The 27,365-nt window shown below is 30.1% G+C and overlaps 4 protein-coding genes across 6 annotated transcripts; 3 read left to right on the forward strand and 1 right to left on the reverse strand.

Annotated features, from left to right (window-relative positions):
- Positions 1–430: 430 nt before the first annotated feature.
- Positions 431–3,105, reverse strand: LOC114162766 (14 kDa zinc-binding protein-like). Its single transcript, XM_028046739.1, has 6 exons — positions 2,988–3,105; positions 2,829–2,912; positions 2,233–2,319; positions 1,579–1,726; positions 836–953; positions 431–734 (listed from the first exon to the last, which is right to left on the reverse strand). The coding sequence occupies exons 1-6, from the start codon at positions 3,017–3,019 to the stop codon at positions 667–669; spliced, it is 537 nt and encodes a 178-aa protein (XP_027902540.1). The 5' UTR covers positions 3,020–3,105; the 3' UTR covers positions 431–666.
- Positions 3,106–3,807: 702 nt separating this feature from the next.
- Positions 3,808–7,158, forward strand: LOC114164420 (UPF0047 protein C4A8.02c-like). 2 transcript variants are annotated; one of them, XM_028049090.1, is made up of 7 exons: positions 3,808–4,103; positions 4,771–4,843; positions 5,128–5,222; positions 5,326–5,359; positions 6,046–6,100; positions 6,194–6,236; positions 6,883–7,158. In XM_028049090.1, the coding sequence occupies exons 1-7, from the start codon at positions 3,819–3,821 to the stop codon at positions 6,952–6,954; spliced, it is 657 nt and encodes a 218-aa protein (XP_027904891.1). In that variant the 5' UTR covers positions 3,808–3,818; the 3' UTR covers positions 6,955–7,158. The 2 variants fall into 2 exon arrangements, with proteins under 2 accessions (XP_027904891.1, XP_027904892.1); XM_028049091.1 differs by having other exon boundaries at positions 3,812–4,103; positions 4,783–4,843.
- Positions 7,159–13,944: 6,786 nt separating this feature from the next.
- Positions 13,945–17,558, forward strand: LOC114163053 (probable receptor-like serine/threonine-protein kinase At5g57670). The gene is made up of 7 exons (XM_028047106.1): positions 13,945–14,306; positions 14,558–14,812; positions 14,985–15,142; positions 15,243–15,322; positions 15,411–15,546; positions 15,713–15,862; positions 17,150–17,558. The coding sequence occupies exons 1-7, from the start codon at positions 14,129–14,131 to the stop codon at positions 17,306–17,308; spliced, it is 1,116 nt and encodes a 371-aa protein (XP_027902907.1). The 5' UTR covers positions 13,945–14,128; the 3' UTR covers positions 17,309–17,558.
- Positions 17,559–21,623: 4,065 nt separating this feature from the next.
- LOC114163051 (cadmium/zinc-transporting ATPase HMA2-like) lies at positions 21,624–26,853 on the forward strand. 2 transcript variants are annotated; one of them, XM_028047103.1, is made up of 9 exons: positions 21,624–21,892; positions 23,012–23,269; positions 23,383–23,480; positions 23,735–23,990; positions 24,071–24,208; positions 24,342–24,666; positions 24,766–24,968; positions 25,293–25,495; positions 25,660–25,756. In XM_028047103.1, exons 1-9 carry the CDS (start codon positions 21,712–21,714, stop codon positions 25,675–25,677), a joined length of 1,680 nt encoding a protein of 559 aa, XP_027902904.1. In that variant the 5' UTR covers positions 21,624–21,711; the 3' UTR covers positions 25,678–25,756. The 2 variants fall into 2 exon arrangements, with proteins under 2 accessions (XP_027902904.1, XP_027902903.1); XM_028047102.1 differs by having other exon boundaries at positions 21,629–21,892; positions 25,674–26,853.
- Positions 26,854–27,365: the final 512 nt, after the last annotated feature.

Genomic DNA, 27,365 nt, shown 5'->3' on the forward strand with positions numbered 1-27,365 from the left:
TGATAACAAATTGTACTCACTACTTTGTGACGGATCATCTCCCAAATTTCCCAAGCCAAAACCATGTTTAACCATAATTCTAAAACGATTTTTACACTTCATAGTAATAACTTCATGTTAATCAGTATTTGGCAACAACGAATAATAGGAACAAAAAAGAAAAATTACAAACATAGAGATTAAAACCCATTTTTTTAGAAGTTCCAAATAAAAAATGTGACATTATAGCACCAAGAATATTTTTAACTTAAAATGGTGACAGTTTCCTACATCAAAATGAGGTTAATTCATGGGCTAAAATATGCGAGAAGCGTTTTTCTACTATTGCAACAAAACAGTCTACTTTGCTTACCACAGAATTAATCAATCACAGTTGAAAACCATGAAAAGTTGATGGAAGTTATGTAATAAAATCCATTCAGAGGCAAGATGGCCAAATATTCTACCTAATAGTATTATTCGAGATATAAAAAGGTTAGGTTTTCCTAGTAAAAACTAACGACCATTTCACCATTTCTATTTGATTACAGATAAGCTTCCGCTGACCAAAAACTGAAGAATTACTTGTTCCTATATTATTTATACGTAGGTCACAAAAGTACAACTCTTGGAGGAGAAATATCCATGAGATTCATCCGAAATTTTCATGTTATAATTTACAAGAATTCAACCTGGTGGCCAATTCATCTGTCTCCCACCTAATACATGCAAGTGCAGATGATACACAGATTGACCTAATCAAATAAAAGAGTGAGAAGAGGAAGTTAGTAGGTTGTGGCACCACTATAAGCAGCTGAAAATAATCAGGCAAATTGTTGACCAGAAACAAACTTACATGCACTTGGACCATTGTTGATGACAACACGAAATCCATCAACTATACCTTCTTTCTCAGCTACTATTTTTGCAGCATAGAGAAGTTGACCCAATATTTCCCCATGTCTACTATCAGCCTGCAAAAGAAGATTTTATATATCACGTAAAAACAGCTCATCTTTTCCTTGCTGCAACGAGAGAGATCAGAGAATATCCTACAGTGTTGGAGTGGCTTTAAAGAAAACAATTTAATGTTGTATATTCAAAATTAGACTACCATGAGACAAACGAAATAAATGTACTCTGGTTATTATGGATAAGATGCTTCACAAATTCAAAACCAACATATTCAGAGGACCTGAAATCTGTATTTTTGTTCTGTTTAAATTCATATCAGTTTTCCTCTTAGACAAGCATGTAAAATTACTGAATTTCAATTCATCAAGACTTGCTACCTTAGGGACCTCACTTACAAGTTATATATTCTGCTATTTCAATAATCCTTCTTATCTTCCACTTGCAGGTCTCCACAAAAACATCTTAATAGACATACAATTTCAGTAAACTAACCTTCATGAGAAATTAGACTTTTTCCAAAAAGCTATTCACCTAAATATTATACATGAAGTTATATACATAATAAATCGTTGTAATTTTTATTGATGTTAGTAGCCAGAATAGGGGGGAAGCAGAAGAATCACTAAAAAGAAGAATCAGGTACAACTTTGCCAGTGGACATGTAGAAAAAGTACGATTATTGACCTTTCCAAGTTGTGTTAATCCATCTCTACGTTTTGGAATGACTAGAACATGAACTGGAGCCTGCGGATTAATATCTCGAAATGCTAGAACCTTTTCATCCTCGTATACAATACTCGAAGGGATTTCCTTATTTATGATCTTATCGAATCTGGAAAGAAAATGGAGATCACAAAATTAACAAAGACAAGAAACGCAACAAAAAGATTAAGCAATTATAAGCTTGCACACATCTGTGTGCATGTGTGTGTGCCAGTGAATCCACAAATATCAAGAAGTACAGATCTTGCATATAGTATGAAGCCCAAAAGGGGTCATACTACACTGATTATATTTACCAGTCCCAAATATTCATATTGACCATCACAATTATCATTTGAAAGGGAAACCAGTATTATTGAGACTTAAAATCTTTACAACTCAGTGAACTCCTTGAATGTAGAACCAATGTCATCATCTTTAACATCATTCTTAGAGTGAGACAAGGGATAAAATTCAATATTGGTGGAATCTTTTCGGAAAATTGATATCATGCAGTGAAATTTGCATTCCGTTGTATTTTAGTTTAATCAATAACCATGACAATATAACTAGACATCCATGAATAAGGAGAAAACCATAATAAAAAAATCATGCTACAGGTGAAAAGGCCGTTACATTGTAGGAGCTTCACTATCAAAGTTAACAGCAGCTGCTTTTGCTGCAGCCTCTTCATTGTTCGTGGCATGAGTACTGAAGCCCAACCTGTAAGCAAGATGTCAAAAAACATTAGCAAGATGTCAAAAAAATCTATAGATCGCATAGTAAGTCCATAGCTAGACTACAGTCTCTACCTAATCCAAATAAGGGTAAATCAAAATTTCGAATAAGATGAAATCAAACATGTATATTTCAAATCAACAGAAACACTAGATTTTAACTCTAACTAATAACAGATGAATCCCAAACATTTGTAACAATGCCCATCATAACACACATAAATCCTTCAAAACAACTGTTAAGAATTAGGTAAAAGAGAAGAGTCCAACACAAATAACTAGTCCAACACATCAAATATTTTATTCCATCCTACATAATTTATCAACATTGCAAAACTCATCCCTCGATGTATTGATTCTCCTTTTGTGCATCTCGCTATGCCACATCATACTCCAAGCAATTTTTATTCCAACACAAGAGCTTTTTAAGACCCACACTTTTAATAAATTAGAAAGTTCAATAAGGATCAGAGAAGGGATGAGAGAAACAGAGACCTGCGTGGTTGAAGAGGGAGAAGGAGATTAAAGTTGGAGGCTTTGCGAGCGACAGGTGTTGCCAGTTTCAATGGCGAGCAGTTCCTGCAATGAATTCGAAGAGAAACCAAAGAGATTAGATGGAAGTGGGAGAAGATGAAAACGAAAGAGAAAGCTAACCTTAGCAGAGAGAAAGGAATTGTCGCTGCCATGGCGAGTAACCGGGACTTTCTCTAGCCCACACTCTCTTTTCAGTTCATCTACACTCACATTTTAAATATTAAACTTTATTTTTATTCTTTTCAATAGTTCATTATCATCATTATTTGATATGAATATTTCAAAGATTGTAGTCATAATTTTTAAAATAATCAAACAATAAAATAGTCAAACAATTTGTAATGGCACTAAGTTCACTACTATCTAAACCTAGATGGCACCCTTCTTGGTCGTAGTAATAAAAGGAAAAGGACTTTAGACAATGGATATAAATAAATAATTTTCTTTCCTATTATTTGTGGAGGTAGTATATTAAAAAAAGGTGAAAAAGAAAGACTAATTTACTATCTATGTTGATATTATTAAGATTAATTGAAATTACAATACTTTTAGAATATCTAAATAATTAAAATAATTCCAATTTTGATGCCATGGATTAAGATTTTAATATTAGACTAAATTAAATGTAAAATTAAGGATAATAATAACAATGATAAAATTAAATGTTATTATAACAAAACATCTAAATTATTTGAGTGAGAATAACTCTTTAAAACATTTTCAAACAATAGAATAGTTTCTAAAAATATTCTGATCAAGATTTATATTTATAAACAAACAAAAACTTTAAGAACCATTTCAGTCTAATACCAACCAAGCAACCAACCAACCATAACCGTTGGTTTCTGACAGCAAATCTAAACATAAATTTGTGGTCAAAAGTGCACCATTATTTGGCAGCACACAATCGCAACCAGTGTCTCTTATATCACAGATTCCACCACCAGTAAAATGCTGATTTCATGGCTCAATAATGAGAGTAATTTGAGGCATAACCCATTCATTTTAGTTCACTCACTCATTCCGTGGAAGCACTTATTTTTTCCATTTCAACTAGAATCAATGATGCAAGTCTCTTCAATCTGTTTAGCAGCTAACGTTCGTGTTCGCCTGAAGTCACTGCACACAAACCCAGCAACCATAAACGACCCTGCTTCCATAGCTGCTCCGAAGTGGTCTCAAAAGACAATAACATTGCCTCCCCTTAAACGTGGGTGTCATCTAGTAACTTCTAAGGTGTGTCAATTCTTGAACTTCTTTGTAGATCCCATGTATATGTTTTTGTTTCTTAGTATCATGTGAAGTTTTCAAGTTATAGAGCATTCAAGAGGAGTTCTTAGCTTAAGATCAAAGATTTATCTTATAAGCCTCCTTGTTAACTCTTTAGATGAATCAGTTAATGGTATCATAAATCTTGATGATCATATACATAATATTTTTCAATCTATTATCATGATTTGTAATGTTGTAGAGAGGTGATTGCAAATTCAACTTATTCTTTTAATGGTTTTGTAAGTCTTCTCATTTTACTAATACTAATCTACAATTTTAATCTCCCCTTCTTTTTTCTCATACACAGTTTTTTGTCCACCCATTTTATTTTGATTACATAATAATCAAATTTAGAAATCCTGTAATCTTTTATTTAATTTTACATACTTTACTTTTTTTACTCTTATTAATTTGAATCATACACCCCATATACCCATTTAAAAGTTCATAATTAAAGCTTGAATAAAACAGATTTTCTAAAATTAAGAGACTAGTAGTGAAAAAAATAAAATCATTAGTTAAAAGGAAATATTACATTTTTTTCCTTGTAATTCAATTTATTTTGTGAATAGTTTCTTGTTTATAACATATAAATGCTTTCAAATAGATGATTTTATTAAACCAATAATAGCCATTGGTTCAGATTGTGAAAGAAGTTGGGCAAGAATTATCTGGATTCAAGTGTGGCCTAGCCCATCTCTTCTGTAAGTAATTTCCTTTATTGGGTCCTTTAATATTCGGCCATTTCTTTCTGCACCCCTATTATTTCTTTTTGCACCCGATAGAGCTGCCACTCCCTTCTGTCGTCTCACTCTTGTCTATGAGTTGTATAAAAATAAAAATGATTTTTTAAGAAAAAAGTGAGAAATTTCATATTTACAAGGGTGCAAATGGAAAATATATGGGTGCAAAAACAAATGCTCTTTGAATTTTCATGATGTTGAATCTATTTGGGTTTGATAAAATGAACTCAAAACTACGCATATAGTGCATCACACAAGTGCTTCTCTCACAATCAACGAAAATTATGACTATGATGTTCGTGATGACACAGAAACATTCCTCAATCAGATAGTTCCAGAGGTTAGTTTTCTGCTTAGTTAGTTCTTACATTAATATTTATAGAAAATTATTTTAATCTACAAAAAGGCCTTGAAATGAATTTTCAAATGTATATACTTTGCAGGGCCCATCTGCGCCATGGAAGCACACTCTAGAGGGTTAGTTTTTTTTTTCTTTTTTTCCCACTTACTAAGGGATAATCTAACTCTATGATAATTGTTAGGATGACCTTAGCAAGACTAAAAATTATCTTAAAATCCGAAAGGTTTATAAAATATTTTTATTAGATGCTCCGACATTTTTCAAAATGGCGTGTCCCGTCTTCGATATATATATCGGATACCGTCATGTATCGGATACCGACATGTATCGGATACCGATATTTGTACGATACTTGTAGGACACATTATGTTCAATTTGTAAGATATTTTTTTATCTTTGACATGATTTTGACAACTAAAATAAGGAACAAACCTAATACTATCACTACTTTTCGCATATTGGATATTAGATAGATATATTAGATTCATTTTTGTGTTAGTTAATAATGTATTAGTTGACAATTTCAAACTTAACATGTATATACACATCGTGTCCCGTGTCCTATATTTTTTCAATTTAATCATATCTTCGTGTTCGTATCCGTATCGTATTCATACCCATTTTCGTATCCGGGCGATATAGGATGTAGTTAAAAATATTAGAATATTATGATATTATTTAATATCTATATAGTTTTGTAAAGTAAGATGATAATGTATTGGTAGTTATTTTTTGATTGTTGACACAGTACCTGAAGTATATAATGCTAAATTCAACAATTTGCACATATACACTTTTGCAGGACCAGATGACATGCCGGCACACATAAAATCGTCCATGTTTGGTTGTTCACTCACGTACGATATATTTTATATATTTTTCAAATTGATTCATTATGCTACAAAAATATATCAGCAGTTGCAGTTCACTGATATATATTGTGGCTTCAGGATACCGATTACAAATGGAAAGCTTAATATGGGGACATGGCAGGTAACAAAATTACCTTCTCTATTCATTTTTATTCTTTCCGCTTTTTTTTTCTACTACAAGAAAATATTTTATTAGTGATCAATTTTAGTGACAAAAAAAAATAATTACTATAGTGACCAATTTAGATATTAATTTATAAATTAAAAGTTATTGGTAATTAAAATAATTTTTATATTGGTCACTGTAATGAATACCAAAATTAATTTAGAAACCAATTAACTATAGTGACTAGAGTTTAGAGACAAATTTAAAAACTATTTTAGTTATCAATAATTTTTAATCTAAAAATTAATATTTGAATTGGTCACTATAATGACTAATTATATTTTATCTTACAGCTACCGACTCTCTTTTAATTTGACTAAATACTAAATATTTCAACAATTAATTAATGCTATGTACTTTAGACTTTGGAAGTAAAAATAATGTCAATCCTTTACATAAATGAACTTTTACATATATATAACCTCTTTATAATGAATACCCTAACAAATAAAAAAAATAGACCCAGAACTGTAATTTAGTAACCAAAGGAACTTCATAATAAACAGGCTATATGCCATTTTAATTTGTAGAAGAACAGTAGGATATGGATTAATTTGGCTTTAAATTATTAATAGAAGATGATATTTTGATTATGTTTAAGGGTATATGGCTTTGCGAGCATCGAGATTATCCTACACCGCGTACGGTTGTGGTCACTCTTAATGGAATATGAGCTCATCTTCATATCATCAACAACACTTTCGTTTCAAAATTTATGAATAGTCTCTCTCGATATTGCATCTTAGGTGAAGTTGAGTACCTTGCTATGAATGCAACACTGAAATCTTTTAATCATTGTTCCTTTAATCTGATAAATAGAAAGTTAAAATGTATAAACTGGTTTTAATTGAGGGAAAAAACTCAATTTATTGTCTCATCTCATAAGTTTTATTTAAGAAGTTTATCAGAACAAGATCTTAGTTATTTGAAGAAATAATCTTGTAATTAGGTAATTGTTTTTAGGGTTAAATATGTTTTTGTCTCTTAAATTTAAGTTAATTTGGAATTAGTCAATTTCGAAACATTGAACCAATTTAGTCTTTCATATTTCGAAATACGTGGATTTAGTCTTTTTAATCAAATTTTGTTAAGTTTATTTGACATTTCAAACCTGTTTCATAATAATATTTGACTTAATATTAATGCAAAAATGTATCAAACAGTATAAATAACTCAAATACAAACCTGAAATTTGTGTACGAAACATCAAATAAACCTAACAAAATTTAATTAAAATGACTAAATTCACATATTTCGAAAGATGAAGAACTAAATTGGTCCAAAATTTTAAAATAAACTAATTTTAAAATTTACTGAAAATTGAGAGACAAAAATATATTTAACCCTTGTTTTTATAAGAAAGACTCAGGTTTTAAGAGTAGTTCAATATATTCATGCGCTGAGACAGCAACTACCAACATCTTTAACTGGGTGCTTGCTGTTCTTTGGTAGCTCTTGTATTTCTTGGAAAGATTAAAAACTAGTACAAAGTGTATGATTGCACGTTCGAACTAAAATTAAGAAAGTAAAAAACATTTTACATTGAAAGCAACAATTTTTTTCCTTCTTCCTTCGATGCATTGGAATTCATTTGGCAATAACAACTTCTTTTGAAATTATAAAATCGAACAACCTTACACATTAAAAAAAAAAAATTCTTGTTTTCCATTAAAGAGGAAACATATTATATTGTCATTCTCTTTGTAATTAACCATATCCTCAAATGAACCATTGAGCCACTATGTGTCTTGCAGATACATATGCATCTTTAGAGAGACATTAAACAAATCACAGTTTGATTCATTGTTATGTTAGAAAAAAAAAAAGTGAATTGTGAAGGTTACAGAAAAAAAAGAAGAAGAGAAATTAAGAAAACTAAAATAACATGTTGTGTAGAACAGTTTCAATTTTTATGAAAGTTACTTTCTTTCCCAATTTCCAAGACTATATGGTCTAATATGTCTCACGGGTGGCCATACACGCGCCATAAAAAGTCTTGCTGTATTTAAAATTAGTATTGTGCTTCAGCTCGTGACTACACATTGAATTCATAATTTTATATGCAAATCATTTTCTATAATTTTATTTCAAATGTTTTAATCTATTAGTTACCATGTCTATCAAACACTAAGATGGAAAATGAAACTATGAGAATGTGATAACTTTTCTAGAAATGGTGAATACCATTGAGCTTTCGTAAATAAAAAAAAAAAAAAGAAAAAAAGAGGAGCATTTGAGTAGAAGTGTTCCCTAATGTGTTCTTTGTGTGACTTTTAATATTTAAATTGTTATAACAATATATTTTTCACTGTATATATAAAAGTGAAAAATGTATTTTAGAAAGTAAAAGAAAATCAAGATAAAGAGCTATTCGATCTCAAATTATCTCTATCTTATTCTAATTTTTTTATACAATTTGTACGTAAGACTTAGTTTCTTGGGTAGGTACCAACATTATATTTGTGGAATTCTACAAGAAGGTGGTATCAAAGTTGCAAATTCTTGCTGCAAAATGAAGTGAAGAATGATTATAAAAAATAACACTTAAACAACTAGCAACATAATTTATAAAAAGTGTTTAAATTCATTATTTGAAAGAGAAAATTATGATATTTAGATGCTAAAAATGAAGATTGTGTTAAACTCTTTAGATGTCTTAGACGTACAAATAAGGTATGAATATTAAGCTACTATAGTTGTAAAACATGAAAAATTGAAGAAAAAAAAATCATAAGTTATTTAGGATAATTCGTGTTTTTAATGACCACGAGGACAAAAACCAAAAAGAAGTGTGTGAAACTCATCAACAAAACTTTGAAGAAGATTCAAAGGTGAGAATAATTAAGGTTTAATATCTTATATTTTGGGAATGAAGAAAAAGAAGAAAAAAAAAAGAAATTTTGAATCAATAATTTAATAGATTGTTAAAATTGGTGGATCAAATGAAGTCTCTCGAAGAAATCAATGATCGAAAAATGGTTAATAAAAGTTATTATTTGAACTGAACAATCGAAACAACTTGGCTTCTTTGCCCTAAAATTAGAAAATAGAGAGGAGGCTATAATTATGCAAGTGAATGATTTACTCCAAAGGTCCTAAGACAAAGAGGTGGAAGAGTTTAATTAATGTATTATTAAGATTAATGATTATGTGAGAACTTTTAGCCTTTAAGCATGTTCATGCCTTTTGGTGTCTCCACTTGTCTCTATATGCAATACTTATTACTGCATTCAGACAAGAGATTTTGGTTTCGTGGTTTTATAAAAAATTATTATCTACAAAACATGTGTATACAATACACTCTTCACCAGAACCACCAAATCATCATTCAAACTAATCATTCATTATTCCTTCATCTTTTATACATAAACAAATTCATCTGTGAGAACTCCAAAGTTCCAACTATTAATTAATTCTACTTTTATAATAATTGAACAACAATATATCATATTAAATATAGAGATTATATAGATGAGATAAACTATGATCACACCTTTCTATGTGCATGCTTGCAATGAATAAATTATACATAGATCATAGACACTACAAATATTAATATCATATATACTTCTCTTTTACAAACTCGTATATATAAATAGAAAATTTTGAGGACTAAAATAGAAGATGTTTTTAGACAATAGTCAAGAAAATAAAACAAAAATATTTAATACAAGTAATACGTGTCCTTTTTTTAAAGATATAAATAAATGCATTGACTTTTTAAATTATAAATATTACAATGGCTTTTTTCGAAAGTTTACAGGTGTAGAATAATTTGGGTTTTCTGTAGATTCAGCATGAAACTGTTCCATGTGCTTCAGTCCAGATTCAGTTGAAACTTTAAGCACATATGACAAAACCTAACCAAATAATTATGAATCAAAGCACTGTGACCTATTTATTGTGGACAAAACAAACTACTTTTATGACTTATCTTCATCAACAAAAACTTCTACTAAAAATAAATAAGAAAAGAATAAAATTAATTTCAATAATAATTCTAAAAACTTTTAAAATATCTGAGAAATCTTTTACAATTTAATTTATTCATGTATTTTTCTTTCTCTTTTATATTTACTTCTTACATTTTTTTTATATGGAAAATTTGTGAAATATATCTTAATTAAAAGAAAAATCTACTGAAAAGAACGTGAAATGGTACATCAACAAGAAAATCATTGATTGTCTCTTTGAAAGTTGGATGAACAAAGACCTAACCATTCATAAAAGAAAGTACTAATTAAATAAGCCACACTGTTTTATAAAAATCGAAGTTAATCTCTCTCTCACACACACATATATATATATATTCAAAGTTTGCAAAGAAAACTATTTTCATGATAAGTACATACGACTTTCTTTTTTGGGTCATATATAAATATAATTGTAGACCTATATATAAAAATAATTATCAATGGTTACATCTTTTGAATTAAAAGTTTAAGTACTCATTTCAACTAGTCATACTTAGAGAGTTACCATATCTACTCAAAATAATTTTAGTTATACATTAATTTTAATTGTGAAATAAAATAAACAATATCGTAATAGGAATTTCATTCCAACCATAACCTAATCCATTGGGAATTTCATTCCAACTATAACCTAATTTTTTTTATATGTTACTACGTACCTACGAATAAAGATACTAGCTAGCTCAGAATTTGATACGTAAATGAAGTTTCCCTCCAAATCATACTTCATTTTCATTCTGAAAAACTATGAATATGAATTGACATTTTGAAATTTGAGTTAATACGAAAAAAAGAGAAAAAGAAAAAGAAAAGCAAATAAAGAACTTGGTATTAAAGGTGAGCAAATTACGTCACTAATTGATGAACTGATTAATGGAATAAGAATCTCTCACTTTTTGTGGGGACTCGGATTACAATTGGCATATAAATCACAACTTTGTTACTATATTTGTCGCAACATGGTTCTACAATCAGAAATTTTACCTAATTCAAATCGTCTTAAGTTGGAGAAATTTATTTATATTCTTAAATCATCATGCTTAGCCATATATAAGTACGTAATCATAAATTAGAAAACAACAATTTGAGTTCTCAATGTCAGATTAACTTTTAATAATTAAGCAATAAATGGAACTTTCTCCTTAAATAGAAGCAAACCTGAAAGTAGGCTCATCATTATTCCCTAATGGAATCTTTAGGTCTGGAAAAAGTGCCATGACCCAGTTAAACGGACATAACATGAATATTTTGTTTAGAAATATGCGCAAATTGTTAACATGGCTAGGTTACATAAAACATATGTTTTTGTCATGATCAAAAAATAGGTATTTCACACAGGTATGATAATGGGAGAGGGTGGAGAGGGAGACAGATATAACTATCTCGTACTTATTATTGTAAAGAAAGTTTATCTATATCTTCGTAATTAAATCTATTAGGTATTAAATTTTTGTTTCATTTTTATTTTCATCAGGTAATCAGTATAATCTTGTATTCATATCCATTTTCTTACTACTTCAATATTAATTTTAATTAATTTTTATAAAATAATAAAAATTACGGTAAATGAAACATAATATTATCAAATATTTATTATTAGGAGATAGTTATTTCTTTGATTCCAAATACTTTGAAATAAATTATAATTGTTTTTATTTTATATTATAATACTAAATAAAATTTTATGAGAACCAAAATATTTATTAAATTTGCAAACATTAATGAAACCTAGTTGATAAAGTTTAAAAATATTAAAAAAAATATATAAAAGAAAAAAAATTCAAATAAAAATATATTTTAAATGTTTGTTTACTTCAATTTTTTAAATTCTAAGGAATATTTTTTTTATACACTAATAAAAAGTTATAATACATCACTTGATCAAAATGACGCAAAGAACAAATAATAAACATAATAATAAAATTTTAACATAGATCTTGTATCTTTTGAAATACAATGTATGTTAAATGGTGATAAAAAAACATTTATGACAATTACATTACATTTTTATATTATAGTAAATAAAAATTATTTATACAATTATAGTGAAAAAAAATACAGTATGATTGATAATGAGTTAGAAAATTAAAAAAAATAGATAAAATATATCAAAATAGTATTCTACATGATGAAAATAAACAAAAAATAAAAATATTAACAAATTAACAAATGTGTGTCTTATAAACAATTAGAGAGACTATTGAAAAAAAAATCGCACCAAGGAAAACAAATGTATAATTAAGGGTATGATAAGATGAAAAATACCTTAGAGATATAAGAAAACTTTTCAAATATCAACATATATGAGAAATAACAAAAATTGTTTTAGTAAAATTATAGAGTTATTTGAATGAAAATAAAATTAATAATAATAAGTAATTTTTTTATATTACCTAGTAAATGAAATGTTTATGCTATTAAACACTTGAATTGTTAGTATTAAACATTATCATATGAAAGAAAAATATACAATAAATAAAAATATTAAAATGTAATAGAAATATTCAAATGTGAGACATAAATTTTTTTTAATTGACATACATCATTTTAACATAATTACATAAAGGTTATGATAAGATTAAAAATATATTGGTGATGCGAATGAGTTTTATGACAAACCAAATAATTAGAAGAAATAAAAAATAGAAAGTATATATATATGGTTACTTAATTAATTGTTAATATTTTAATAATTTAAATGAGGACGGAGATATGACGGGATATGTACATCCTCATTCCTATATCCAATTGAAAAAGTTGAGGATTTTTCATACTCATACTCATACCCAGTCAATGTGGAGATTGGACAATACTTACGGAGATGAGTGTATTTTTCATATCTAATTTCATATAATAAAAATTTCAAGATATTTAATACTTTATGCTTAAATAAATAATGAATTATAATTTTTTTTAAATGTGCCAATACTATTGAATAAAAAAGATGATATTATTGCAATCAAATAAACTGACTGTCTCATTGTCTTTCTTTATAAATCGTTGTTCCTCCAATCATAAAATGATATTTAAGAAAAAACAATAGAGGGATAATTATATTATTTAACTTTGAGAGATATTCTTTTTTTAAATAAAGGTAGTGTTCTTTTTTTTTTTCAATTTAAGGAATAAAAGAAAAATCATAAAAGAAATTGGCGAGTCTAATATTTTCAGGGTAAACAAATTATTATTATTTGATTAATTTTATTTCTTAATAACTAATGTCTTGATGCTAATAGACACATTAATACATATAAAATGTTTTCTCATTAAATATTACAATTAAAATAAGTTGAAAATGAGGAGTCAAGTACATTAAGAATTAGTAGATTTCTCTATAATTTCAGTGAAACATGATCAAAGGGTATATATTTTATATTGATAAATTTAGTATTACTTTTGAGTATTTTAATTTAATAAATAGTCGGATAGAAACTACATAAACACAATTTTAAGATCTGAAAATCAAATTTATCGATACGATTAAATAGGAATCTTGACAAAGATTGTCTAAAATATTAAAACTAAGAACATATTTTTATGGTTTTTGTTTTTTGAAGAATACCTAGTCGTAGCAGTTGTTTTTGTTGGTTGTAGCAATATTTTTTGTCATGTTCTGAAGTGTCAGATCTGTTAGCTTCTGTTGCCATATACGTCATGAACAAGAAAAAAAGAGGCTGTCATTCCCTGTTTATACGAGACAGCGCATTTAGTAGTAGCTAACGAACTTCAAAATACACATGCACTGCACTTATTCTCTCTTCACTCTCAAAAAACCGCGTTGTTCTCTTTCATTCACGTCACAAGAACAAAAACTTGTGCTCTCTGTTTCTGCTCTGCGTGAAAAACAGAGTCCCCTGTTTGGTGACTATTGCAATGAAGTATATTCGGGGGAACAGCTTCAAGAGGCTTTTCTCGTTTGGAAAACGTGGGTTTGGGGAAGAAAACGATGCTGGGTTGGTGGCTCCTTCATGTGAAGAGCACCCTCCAAGACCCTCTTGGAAATGCTTCTCCTTTAAAGAGTTGTTTGATGCCACCAATGCTTTCTGCTCAGGTACTTTCAACTTGCAGTTGCAGAGTTAAGCAACGGTTACATTTTCATCACCGATATAATGCAAAATTGTAACACATGTTGGGGTCAAGAAACTCCGAAAGTGAAGACATGTTGCAATCTTAGAAACTCTAAAAGCCTTGAAGTTGGCTCAAATGAAGACCTTTGTTCAAAGCCTTGATCTCAGTCTACCATTTTTGCTTGATATACTAAGCTTCTTTGTTTTGACTTTTTTTTTGTTTCTTGTTTTGCAGAGAATTTGGTTGGGAGAGGAGGGTATGCAGAGGTTTATAAGGGAACGTTGCGTGGTGGTGAGGAAGTTGCTGTGAAGAGGCTCACCAGAACTTCAACTGATGAGAGAAAGGAGAAGGAGTTTCTGATAGAGATCGGCACAATAGGTCACGTGCGCCATGCCAACGTGTTGCCTCTTCTCGGGTGTTGCATTGACAATGGACTTTACCTCGTTTTTGAGCTATCCACCGTTGGTTCCGTTGCTTCTGTTATTCACGGTACATTAATAGCATCGAACAAAAACGAAAGAAACAGAAAATGAAAAAAAAAAAGTTTTTTTCTTTCTTTAACTGTGTTTTGGTCTGCAAAATTTGTCAAATGATGTTGTGTTGAAGAAAAGAAAAAAAGAAAGGATCTTAATAATTAGTGTGTGGATGGATGTTCCTGTAGATGAGAACTTGCCTCCTTTAGAATGGAAAACAAGGTATAAGATAGCTCTTGGGACAGCACGTGGTCTTCACTACTTGCACAAAGGTTGCAAGAGGAGGATAATTCATAGGGACATCAAGGCCTCAAACGTTTTGTTAACAGCAGATTTTGAACCAAAGGTTTTCAATTTGTACTCTACTTGTGTTCATCAGTTCAATCTGTGTCTCAAAAAGTGATTTTGATAGCTTTACTCTTCCTTTTTTGATTGCATTCTGGCAGATATCTGATTTTGGACTAGCAAGGTGGCTTCCATCTCAGTGGACTCACCATTCAATAGCCCCAATAGAAGGCACATTTGGGTACTCTCTTTTCTATTACCTTACGTGATTCATAATTTTTCATCATATAAACATAGTATAAATGTGAATTTGTTACTATCTTTTTTAGGCATTTGGCACCAGAGTACTACATGCATGGAGTTGTGGATGAGAAGACAGATGTATTTGCCTTTGGTGTGTTCTTGCTTGAAATCCTCTCTGGAAGGAAACCAGTGGATGGGTCTCACCAAAGCGTGCACAGCTGGGTATTGATGTTGAAACTCTTGTTATTTAAGCACTTAATTCTAATTGTCGTGTTTCATGAAAAACCAGACATTTTGTTTGGCTGGTCTAGGTTTAGGCTAGACTAATTGTGTTCTTGTTTAGTGTTACATTGTTTAAACATTTTTTCTACTATGACTTGATATGTAGGCTAAACCAATACTAAACAAAGGGGAGATAGAAAAAGTGGTAGATCCAAGGCTTGGAGGGGCTTATGATGTGACACAGTTTAATAGAGTAGCCTTTGCTGCATCCCTGTGCATTCGGGCATCTGCAACTTGCAGACCTACCATGAGTGAGGTACCTCAAACACATTTGTTCCTCAACTTTCGTATCACTTTCACTTTCTTTAAATCTTATGTTTATGAAGCCAAACAAATTTTAATGGGAATTTATCAGAAGATGTGTTTGTATTCAGGATTTTACAACTTTCTATGAAGTTGAATGTGGCTAGAAAAAATATATTAGAGGATTCAAGTTGAATGCTGGTTTCAACTTAAAAATGAATACACTATTTCCATTCTGAATCCAATCCTTATGCTCTTTTGATTCCATTTTTATGAAAATAAGGATGTCATCTGTCTTGTTTTATAAATGCTACATGAAAAAGAGACTAAAAATGGATATTGTCTTATTTATAAAAGACTACAAACATATTTAATTAATTTTCAAGAATAAAATAATCTCATTTACAATATCAGTGATTTCTTGTTAAACTTTTCATTTATTTGGTTAGACTCGGATTACCTTTGTCCTTTTGGCTCAGAGTGTTCAAGTCAAAGGAAAGATTTAGTACTGATTCTCAAATTTAACGTTACTAATGTGACAATTACTGGTGCCTGTGGCTGATAACATTTTAATATTGATTTCTTTCATTAGTCATTCTTATGTATGAGACTGACCTGTTATCTAACAGATAATCACCATTATTTTTACTTGTTATTTTTTTTATTGAAACTAATCAATACCTTTGTTTTGTTCATCAGACTAGGATAATAACTGCCACCGGTGTAACCACCACGGCATTGTATAAGTAACACTATTTAATGTTTATAAAAAAACTATATAACTATTATGTATTATATAATGCTTTTTAGGTAGAATAGTCTGTGTCTGTGACTGGTCCCCCTGCCTTTTTTTTCTATAACTACAACGAAATTTATCTAAGTCTCATGCTTCAATTAAAACTTTGAATAAATAACTGATATATAGCAACTTACTCTCTTGTATTAATTTCCAGAAAATAATTTTGTTACTTACTACTCAAATTAATGCAATTGCTATCCCATATCAAATGGTATAATAGGATAAAGAATTCAGATTCTCTGCTAGTTTTTATGTATTTTTTCTCTATTGTACCTGCATAATATACTGATTATCACTAATCTTGACCGGTAGAGGACAACACTCAAAAAATTATTAAAGAATCTGAACACTGAGATAAATATAATACACTATCAATTAAGCAAGAAAATTAAGCCTAACTCAATTCTATAAAACTGAGTTTTGTTATTAGTCGATATGGGATCTCAATTCTCCTTTAGATGATCCAATTATTTTTGATTATTTTTGTGTGTGTGGTGACAGGTGGTGGAGGTAATGGAGAAGTGGGAAATAGATAAAGAGAAGTGGGAAATGGCAGAAGAGAAGGAAGAAGAAGTGGAGTTATGGGGTTTTGAGGATCTGGAATATGCACATGACACTTCTTTTTCAATGTCTCTACCTGACTCAGTTGGAAGTACTTAGGGTAAAACAGTTTGCTCCAACTTTCATCAACTTGTAGATATATGCATATTGTTACATAAATATGAAGGGGCGGAAAAAGCCTCTTCTGCATTTTCTGTTCCCTTTTATTCAATCCATATAACGTAGTGTTTCTTTCTTTTCTTTTCTGTATTTATGAGGATGTCAAATGTTCATCATAATCCAACTCATAACTTCCCTCCATCTCGACCCTACCCTTTTTTCCTTGTAAATATGATAATAAATACAATATGAATTTCAGATGCAGAACATGACATTGCATCGTCATTTTCTGCTGTGATGATTCACAGAAAAAAATCATCACTACTGCAAGATATACCATACAAGCATTTAACCAAAATGTAACAGTATTAAAGAAAGTGTTTCAGTATTATCCAACAAGCTTTACATTCAATACATCGAAAAAACTGATACTTTTTTTTTTTTTTTTTTTTATAGAATTTCATAATTTTGAATGGGAAATGTTAGCCAAAATAATCAGAAAGAGGTCTGTCACAATATATATTAAATGTTTAAACATGTGTTTAGTCTCTAAACTTTAACTTTAACATAAAATTGAAATTCATTCTTATTCAAAATATTAATATATTTTGGTTCTTAGAGTTTAAAAATAAATGAATATACTCATTTTAATTTAATTACGTTAAACTTTTGTCAAATGTTTTTCATGATTTGAGTTGTTTACGACATTTGATACATTCTTACTTTATTGTCAGCTGAAAAACGCATTTGACACGTTAAATAATGTAATTAGATCAAAAGGATTATATTTATTATTTTTTAAAATTTGAGACCAAATTATATTGAATAAAAATGAATTGAATTTTACATTAAAATTTAGAAACTAAAAAAAATACTTATATTAAAAAAATAAATAAGAGCTATTAGATATGGTTTTCGTCTTAAGTACCTAAGTATGAGTATAATTTTTATATTAAATAAAAAAAATTGAACTAAAAGGAAAATCTATTGTATTAAGATATTATTTCTCACAAATTGATGTTCTCCCTTTAAAGACCCGTTGCTTCCAACATGTAGCAAACATGTACTATATAGCAATAAAGATACAACTCAACCTTCAAGTTTGACATAATAGTGTATGGGCAGGGATCCATATGCTGAATGGCCCAGCCACCAGCAATTCCTAACCTATTTATGTTTATTCTTAAGTAAGAAACAAGTTTACAATGCACTCATCTTTTCTATGCTCAAATTATGCATATATAATTGTTGAAGACTCGTGATAATGATCACCCACTAATTTCATATCCACATATGAGATGAATATATTTTGGTGTAAAAAAGTGTGTTGGAAGTTCCACATCGACTAAAGATAAGATTGATTCACAATATATATAAGTGAGTGCAATCCTCATCTTATAACTCGATTTTGTAAGATTGAGTTAGTCTTAAAACTCACTTCTAACAATTTATAATATTAGTTTTTGTAAGGATTTAAACTTTAAACTCTAACTTAACTTATTATATATTTTGATGACCTTTTTACATTTACTCCCAGCTTAAAAAAGATATAAAAAAATATGAAAGATATTATGGATATGTAAATTACAAATAAAATTTGGTGAAAATTCTTTCTAAATATTTTGTAAAAACTTTTAAAATTCACATTAAAACAAGTAGAACATTTTTTTTCCATTTTTTTTAAAAATCGTAAAATAGTTCACATAAAATATGTATGTTTTTAATAAATAATAAATAAAATATAAGACAAGTGAATTCAGGATTGTAATAATATTGTCCAGCTTTTTCATACATATATATAGTTTATGTTTTTAATTAGTTCCTTTCACTCTCTCTATATAACGTATGTGTTACATAAATTATGTTATTATCCTTTCCTATTTAAGACTCAAAAAATTGTTAGAGGTTTTCTTTTTTATAGTAATTTTATTATTTTTGTGTCATTAAACGTGCGGAATAATTAATTTAGTTTAAAGTGAAAATAATTAAATGATAATAGTCTATCTTAAGCTTTTACTTGTTAAAATATAAATTATAATTTTAAAAATATACATAAATAAAACAAGCAGAAAATATATTAATTTTGAGTCACCGTTTACTTTAACAGCTGGAGGTTCATAAAAGGGTTAGGTAGTGTGGTGTAGCTCAACCCAGCAAAGACACACAATAATAAATTTATAACGCTATAAAATATTATAATAATATAACAAATCTTATCCTAGAAATTATGAATCTGGTCCAGACATACATCCAAGGTATAAATTATGACGGTTAGGAACAAAGATTCTGTTCAAAAATTGTATTGACTGCTGTATTTATATAAGTAAACTAATCACTAAAAAATTAACTAAAGCTTCAATAATTTTCAAGAGCTTATACTTTTTAACTATTTAATATACCTTTTTTCTCTGAAAAAGTTATTATTGTAATATCTTCCACTTTACAGTTATATCAGACTATTAGAATTCGTTTATTTCCGTTTTCCATGAAAAATAGTTTATTTTAAAATTAGTTTAAAAATATGTGATTTATTTATTAAAATTTGTAAGGTAAAGTTTGCACTTCAATTATATACTAATGACATGGTAGAAGTGAATTTTAAACTTAATTCAACCATACAAAACCGGTTTGTAAGTAAGATTTGTACCTCACTTTGTATATTATGAAATTGTTTTATTTTTAATTAATACAAAACTTTCAACATCTGTCTATATATATATAAAAGTAATAATAGCACTAAATTAAAGTAATGGTAGTGGATGAACCAGCAGACATTTTGGACAGGAAATATAGGTTCGAAATGGATTTGATTAATAAAATATTGCATACATAATATGTGGTTGTTTAACTTGCCCCCAAAACATGCCTCTAATTTGTTTAGGAAGTAAGAATCTTAAACAAAAACATGACAAACGTATACCTTTCAAGTTTTGTTTAAAATAATGTATTGAAACTCAGTTTGTGTAATAACTTAAAAAGAAGGTAGGTAGTGATGATAAAACTATTGATAATAATTCGAGTTTTTTAGTTAGTGATTTAAGGATAGTGATATTTCCATTAATTAACTCAGAATATTATTATTTAAGTTATACTTTTTTATTTTTAATTTAAAATACTATTATAAAACTCAATAATGAATTATATTAGAGACTTAATAAATTTAACTAAAATAGATCTTGAATGATACTGATATTACTTTAGTAAATAAATTTATGTTCAATTCAATATCATAAAATTAATTTTAAATGATTTAAATATTGAATACTTTATTGTAGATGACGTCATGAACTATGCGTCTTGTTCAGTAAAGAAGTTTTTTATTTTGTCTGCTAAATGGTAATGAATCACTTTTCTTTAATAATACGTCTGAAGAGAAGTGATATATAAAATAAGTGCAACTATAAAATAATTAATAACATGCTTGGAAAGATGAATGAATCACGCATATCGAACTAGTGGTTACGTATATTTGGTTTTCTTAATTACGTTGGTCAGAGTCCTAAAAACATTATAAATTGAATGTGTTTTATGAGACTCTATCTGATGCTATAATAAACTGTGTACACTTAATTCATATATATAATGTTATTTTTAATGAACTCTAATTTAAAACAACTACAAGATTTTATTGATTTTTTATTTTAAGGTCTCTGGTGAAAGATTTAAAGATGTTATAACAAGAAAATATTTGTTTCATGAGTATGCATATGCTACTTTTAGATTGCATGTCATGCAATTACGTACAATCGATATTGTAAGACTACAAAGAGGACCTGTATATGATTTTTTTATTGGTCTATGAAAGACGTATAATATTTTATTAAGTACAGATGTCAACCAATATCTTTGCAACCAGCAAAAGTCAACCGTTATCTTCTTACGTTGTAGTGCACAAACCATAAACAGACCTAGTTGGGGAAATTAGGTCTAGTAAATGTTATAGGCTTAACATGCACGCAAGTTGGATATTCAGTTGGGTAATTATGTGATCATGAAATTTAAACCCACAAGAAAGTTGAAGGTTCTATCTAAAACAAAGTGTTGGGTATTATCAAATTTTTATTGATTATAAGTCTTGAATTCATACACTACTTAATTTATTTAAAACTTTAAATAGACCTATATATTATCCTATCTAACAATTTTATTAGAAAGCATTTTTTTTAAAATAAATTTAAAATTTAAATTAAACTTTCAAAGGCGTTATAATATCAATATCCATCTATTTGGTCAAGAAGTTAATTATATATTTTGAGAAATAAGTGTTTACTCGTTCTATTGAATAAACTAGGGAGACGTAACTACTAGGGAAGGCACGAACTGCTATTGTGTTTTACTTAGTTTTGAAAGTTTTATGCCCTGTTTTTTTTTTGCTCATTTTGAAACTCATAGTGAAGAAGAAAATGGCAGAAAATATTAAGAGAAGCAGCTTCGAAGTGTTGGGAATGTGCTGTGCTACAGAAGCAGCACTGGTTGAAAGAATTGTGAAGCCTCTTCATGGCGTAAAACATGTCACTGTGATAGTCCCTACACGAACAGTCACTGTTGTCCATGATGTTCTCTTCATTTCTGATTCACAAATAGGTGATTTCTGTACCCTTTTCTCTTCACTTTCCTTTGGTTCTAACAAAGGGGTTGGTCATCGATTTAAATATATGTTATGATCACGAGAGAAGTTGACTGGTTCTTTAATCTTTATGTGATATATAGCTCATAGCTTCCTATATTGCTTGGATTTATGGGGTTTGTTACTATATGCTTTTCTCAGTTCATGATGCAATTTTACTTTTTAAATTCTTCTTGTTCATGTTCACGTTTTTGCTTTAGTCTATTTTCTGTTCCTAAAGGAGGGAAAAAATCTTATAGAAAGTCATTACTTTATTTTTGTTGGGAATAGTCCAAGTGTGAGTCAAAAAGTCCCACATTGGATAGAAAAGACAAAGTTAAACACTATATAAGAATAAAGACCCATAACAACATTGCCTTAAGGTTTTGGTGTAAAAGTGGTGTCTAAGGTCTTATATGTGTAAGACTAATGTCATATAACCATATAGAACCATAATCTCCCAATGACCATAACTATGCCATAACCATGACAATGACTAATCATAACCATATATGAAAAAATATATATAACCTATCAGTGGTATCAGAGCCGATGGTTCGGAGTGACTGACCGCATAACCATAACCAAAGGGGTCACTCATACACACCTGAAGGGAAATATACCATATGAAAAAAGAAAAAAACAAACCAAAGGAGGGGTCACTCATACACACCTGAAGGGAAATATACCATATGAAAAAAAGAAAAAAACAAACCAAAGGGGTCACTCATACACACCTGAAGGGAAATATACCATATGAAAAAAAGAAAAAAACAAGGGACTCACCCTTGAGGGGAGATGTTGGGAATAGTCCAAGTGTGAGTCAAAAAGTCCCACATTGGATAGAAAAGACAAAGTTAAACACTATATAAGAATAAAGACCCATAACAACATTGCCTTAAGGTTTTGGTGTAAAAGTGGTGTCTAAGGTCTTATATGTGTAAGACTAATGTCATATAACCATATAGAACCATAATCTCCCAATAACCATATGCCATAACCATGCCCATAACCGTATATGAGAAATATATATAACTTATCAATTTTCCAGTAATAGACCCGAGAATTCATTTATCTTTGTTGTTTGATTGCATCAGCTGATGCACTGAATGCTGCAAGGCTTGAAGCTAGTTTGAGACTGCAGGGAGAAACTGATAATGAAAAGAAATGGCCAGATTTAACGACAATGGTGTGTGGGTTGTTTCTGGCACTTTCTTTCTTGAAATATATATATCACCCTTTGGAATGGTTGGCACTTGTTTCTGTTGTCATTGGCTTCCCTAAGGTTCTACTCAGGGCCATTGCATCCATTAAGGCTCTTACTCTTAATATCAACATTCTGGTTCTATTGGCAGGTACTTCGGTTTGAATTCTAATTTATTGATTCCTCACTCAAAAAATAACAGCACTTGTGAGTTTATATGGAAAAAATGTTCTGTTTCTTATGTTTCATTTTTATATCTTGCAGTGTGTAGTACTGCTGCTTTACAAGATTTTTGGGAGGCTGGTGTCATCATCTTCTTATTCTCCATTGCTCAATGGCTTGAGACAAGAGCAACTCACAAGGTTTGGGACATCATTTCCCCCTTTCTCCCTAAATGTTTGCTGCATTTTCTTAATTAAGTAACTCTTCCTACTTGATCATAACTCAATCTTAGTCCATTTGTATATTAACTTATTGTACTTAAAACTAATTATTATTTGTTCAGACTCATAAACACAGATTAGTGCTTAGTGCTACTATGCAAGTACTGATTGAAGAACAGACTCTGTAAGACCTACTTTATGTTAGCGTTTGACATTTTAAATCTGTACTTTAGGCAAAGGTTGCAATGTCCTCTTTGACTAGCATGGCTCCACAAAAGGCTGTTATTGCTGAAACTGGGGAACGTGTTGACGTCAATGATGTTAACATCAACACCATACTTGCAGTCAAGTCGGGTGATGCTATTCCTCTCGATGGAATCGTGGTGGAAGGAAAGTGTGAAGTTGATGAAAAGATGTTAACAGGAGAATCATTACCTGTGATCAAAGAGTTTGATTCAGTAGTGTGGGCTGGAACTATTAATGTGAATGGTCAAGTATCTCTATTCTTTATCTTTCAACTTTCTTTTACCAAAACAAGCTTAACTAATTCTGGTTGTATATCATCCCAGGATATATAAGTGTGAAAACTACAGTGCTGGCAAAAGACACGGTGGTGGCTAGAATGTCAAAACTTGTTGAAGAGGCCTCTAGCAGAAAATCTCGAACACAAAGATTCATAGATAATTTTGCTAAGTACTATATTCCTGGTAAGTATAAGTACATACTTCAGAAACTCTTTTCCTCTGTGAAAGTAAAAAAAATATTGCACCAGCGTTATGCTTTAGACCTACATTATCAGAGCAAATACTGATATTTGTATATTTTTATATCATCTTGCAGCTGTTGTTTTGATTTCAGCTAGCATTGCTGTGGTTCCAGCTGCATTAGAAGTTCCTGATATAAAACCTTGGTTTCATCTTGCAATTGTGGTTTTGTTAAGTGCATGTCCTTGTGCTCTCATCCTATCCACCCCTGTTGCAATCTTTTGTGCTCTCACAAAAGCTGCAACAAATGGGTTACTACTGAAAGGTGGAGATTACATTGAAACATTTTCTGGCATTAAGACAGTGGCTTTTGATAAAACTGGAACAATAACAAGAGGAGAGTTCACAGTGACAGATTTTTCTCTTGTAGATGACATTAGCATTGAAACTTTACTGTACTGGTAACTTATTAATCAAACAAAAGAATGTCTATACACTCTGTTTAGATTGTTCATAGTTGTTCTATGACTAATTTGATTTGTTTAATGAAAACTTTGCAGGGTTTCAAGTATCGAGAGTAAATCAAGTCATCCTATGGCAGCTGCACTAGTGGAATATGGAATGTCTAATTCTGTCAAGCCAATCCCTGAAAATGTTGAGAATTTTGAAAATTTTGCTGGTGAAGGAGTTTTTGGTACAATTGATGGGAAGGATATTTATATTGGCAATAGAAGAATTGGTGCTAGGGCTGACTCCGAAAGAGGTGATTACAAAACCATGTCCTTAGTTTCAAAAGTATTTCTTGTAGTCTTTTTAATCTCGAATATCTGAATGAGTGTGTGTGGCTTTCCATTTTACTAATGTCGTTTCTTTGCTATTTGGTCACTATTTGTGTGGCTTTGAAATTACTAATGAAGTTTCCACTTGAACAATTTTCCATATATTTCCAGAGACTAAAAAACTCAGAAGTATATGTTAAGTACTCTTATGGTACAATTTAAGATTATTTGAATACTATTTGTGCTTCAATGTTCTCATTTATCCCTTGTGATAGTTTATGCACTGAACTATTCTATTGTCTTTGTAGTTGATTGTCACTTGCAATCTCAAAGCCATGAAATTTCTACCCAGAAACGATATTGTGGACCGACTCTGGTTGGAGTCTTCAGCTTAGTTGATACTTGCAGATCAGGTGCTTTGGAGGCAATAGAAGAGCTAAACTTGTTAGGCGTGAGATCTGTCATGCTAACAGGAGATAGCACTCAAGCAGCTATGTATGTTCAGAGTCAGGTATGCTCACAGTAATGTGTACTCTATTTAACCAACAATGTTATGAGAAAATGAAAAGTATGTTTATTATAGACTTTGTTCTCAACAATGTCAATTTTCTTAGGCTTCAGGTTCGGTCATTAATGCTGCTTCTTTTGATCCATATTAAAACTTAGAAAAACTAGCTTATTCTGTGCAGTTGAACCATGCTCTAGACATTGTACACGCAGAGCTTCTACCTGCAGAAAAGGCAGTGATCATTGAGAATTTGAAGAAAGAGGGGCTAACAGCCATGATTGGAGATGGCATAAATGATGCTCCTGCATTAGCCACAGCTGACATTGGTATCTCAATGGGAATATCTGGTTCTGCTCTTGCAAATGAGACAGGCAATGCAATTCTTATGTCGAACGACATTCAAAAGATACCTGAAACCATTCGGCTGGCGAGGAAAACCACTAGAAAGCTCATTGAGAATGTCATTATTTCAGTTGGCTTCAAGAGTGCAATACTTGCATTGGCAATTGCAGGATACCCTATTGTTTGGCTTGCTGTATTGACTGATGTTGGGACCTGTTTACTTGTGATTCTCAATAGCATGTTAATTTTACAAGAGAAACCGAAATATGCAAGAAAATCTGCAAGTTCTAAGTACGGCACCTTCTCGGAAGATCTGACCATGACTCTACTTGACAATGAAAGTAGCAGCATTAAGAAACAAGGGCTTCTTACTGGTGAAAAATGTGGTAAAGGTTGTTGTAAAAACGACACTTATCAAGTAGAAACTACAAGCAAGAATGAATCTTCTGGACTTTTGAAGTTGAGCAAGAGAAACCAAAGCGGAAACTCTGTCTCTATTGAGGTGCATATAGTGAAACCTTGCAATGGTTGTCTAAGAAAGGTAAAAACATTTGACGACTCTGCATGCAGAACAAATAATGGTTCTGGTTGCTGCCAAGAGCAATCTAAGACTGAAAAATGTGTCACTGGCTCTGATGCCAGAGAAGATGCCAGCATTGCTTCCTTGGAGTCTGATTGTCTTAAAGACAAATCAGAGGATATTCTAGAGTTGTCTGAGACAGAAGCGATTCCAAAGTGCTGCAATAAGACATGCTGCAATGATAGTTTTAAAAATATGACTAGCCTTACCCAGCCAGAAATTATTATAGAGTGATCTAAATGGTAGTGATAAAAAGAAAGTTTCATTTATTGATTTATTTAAATCAGAAAGATGAGACTTAAAACTGTTGAATGATGTGTTATATAAGTGTTTAGTGTAGATTTAATACTTACTGAATATCTTTTAGGAGTAATTATAGTATTCAAGGGACTCTTTATATATATCACCTTTAGAATAATAATGAGGTTTCTATAGTTTTGACTTTTGTGTTATATATACAATAATATATATATATATATATATATATATATATATATATATATATATATATATATATATATAATATGATTGATGGTGGGGTTGCAAATGCAGAATCAAACAAAGTGAAGGTAACAAGAACACTTCACACACGTAAACTATAAAGAAAAATTGGGAGACCAAACAACACACGTTAAATATAAGGATAACACTTCGTCATCAACAATCAGCACTGCTAAAAATGTTTTCAAGGCTACCCACATCTTCAAAGTCTTCACCACACTATCATTTAATGATTAATTAATATAATCCCCACAAAAACTCCAGAACACTAATTTCTACATATAAAACTAGAAAAAAGAATACTTCACTTAGTCTTCCCATGAAAATGTATTTAAATCGTTCCAAACATCTTTGACTTCCCACACCATTCCCTAATTTTCAAACCTTTTTTGTATGGTACGCAAATTTTACTATGGAATAACCACGAAATTCAAGAAACAAAAAAAACGC

Source organism: Vigna unguiculata, chromosome 9, assembly GCF_004118075.2.
Source record: "Vigna unguiculata cultivar IT97K-499-35 chromosome 9, ASM411807v1, whole genome shotgun sequence".
NCBI classification, from domain to species: domain Eukaryota; kingdom Viridiplantae; phylum Streptophyta; class Magnoliopsida; order Fabales; family Fabaceae; genus Vigna; species Vigna unguiculata.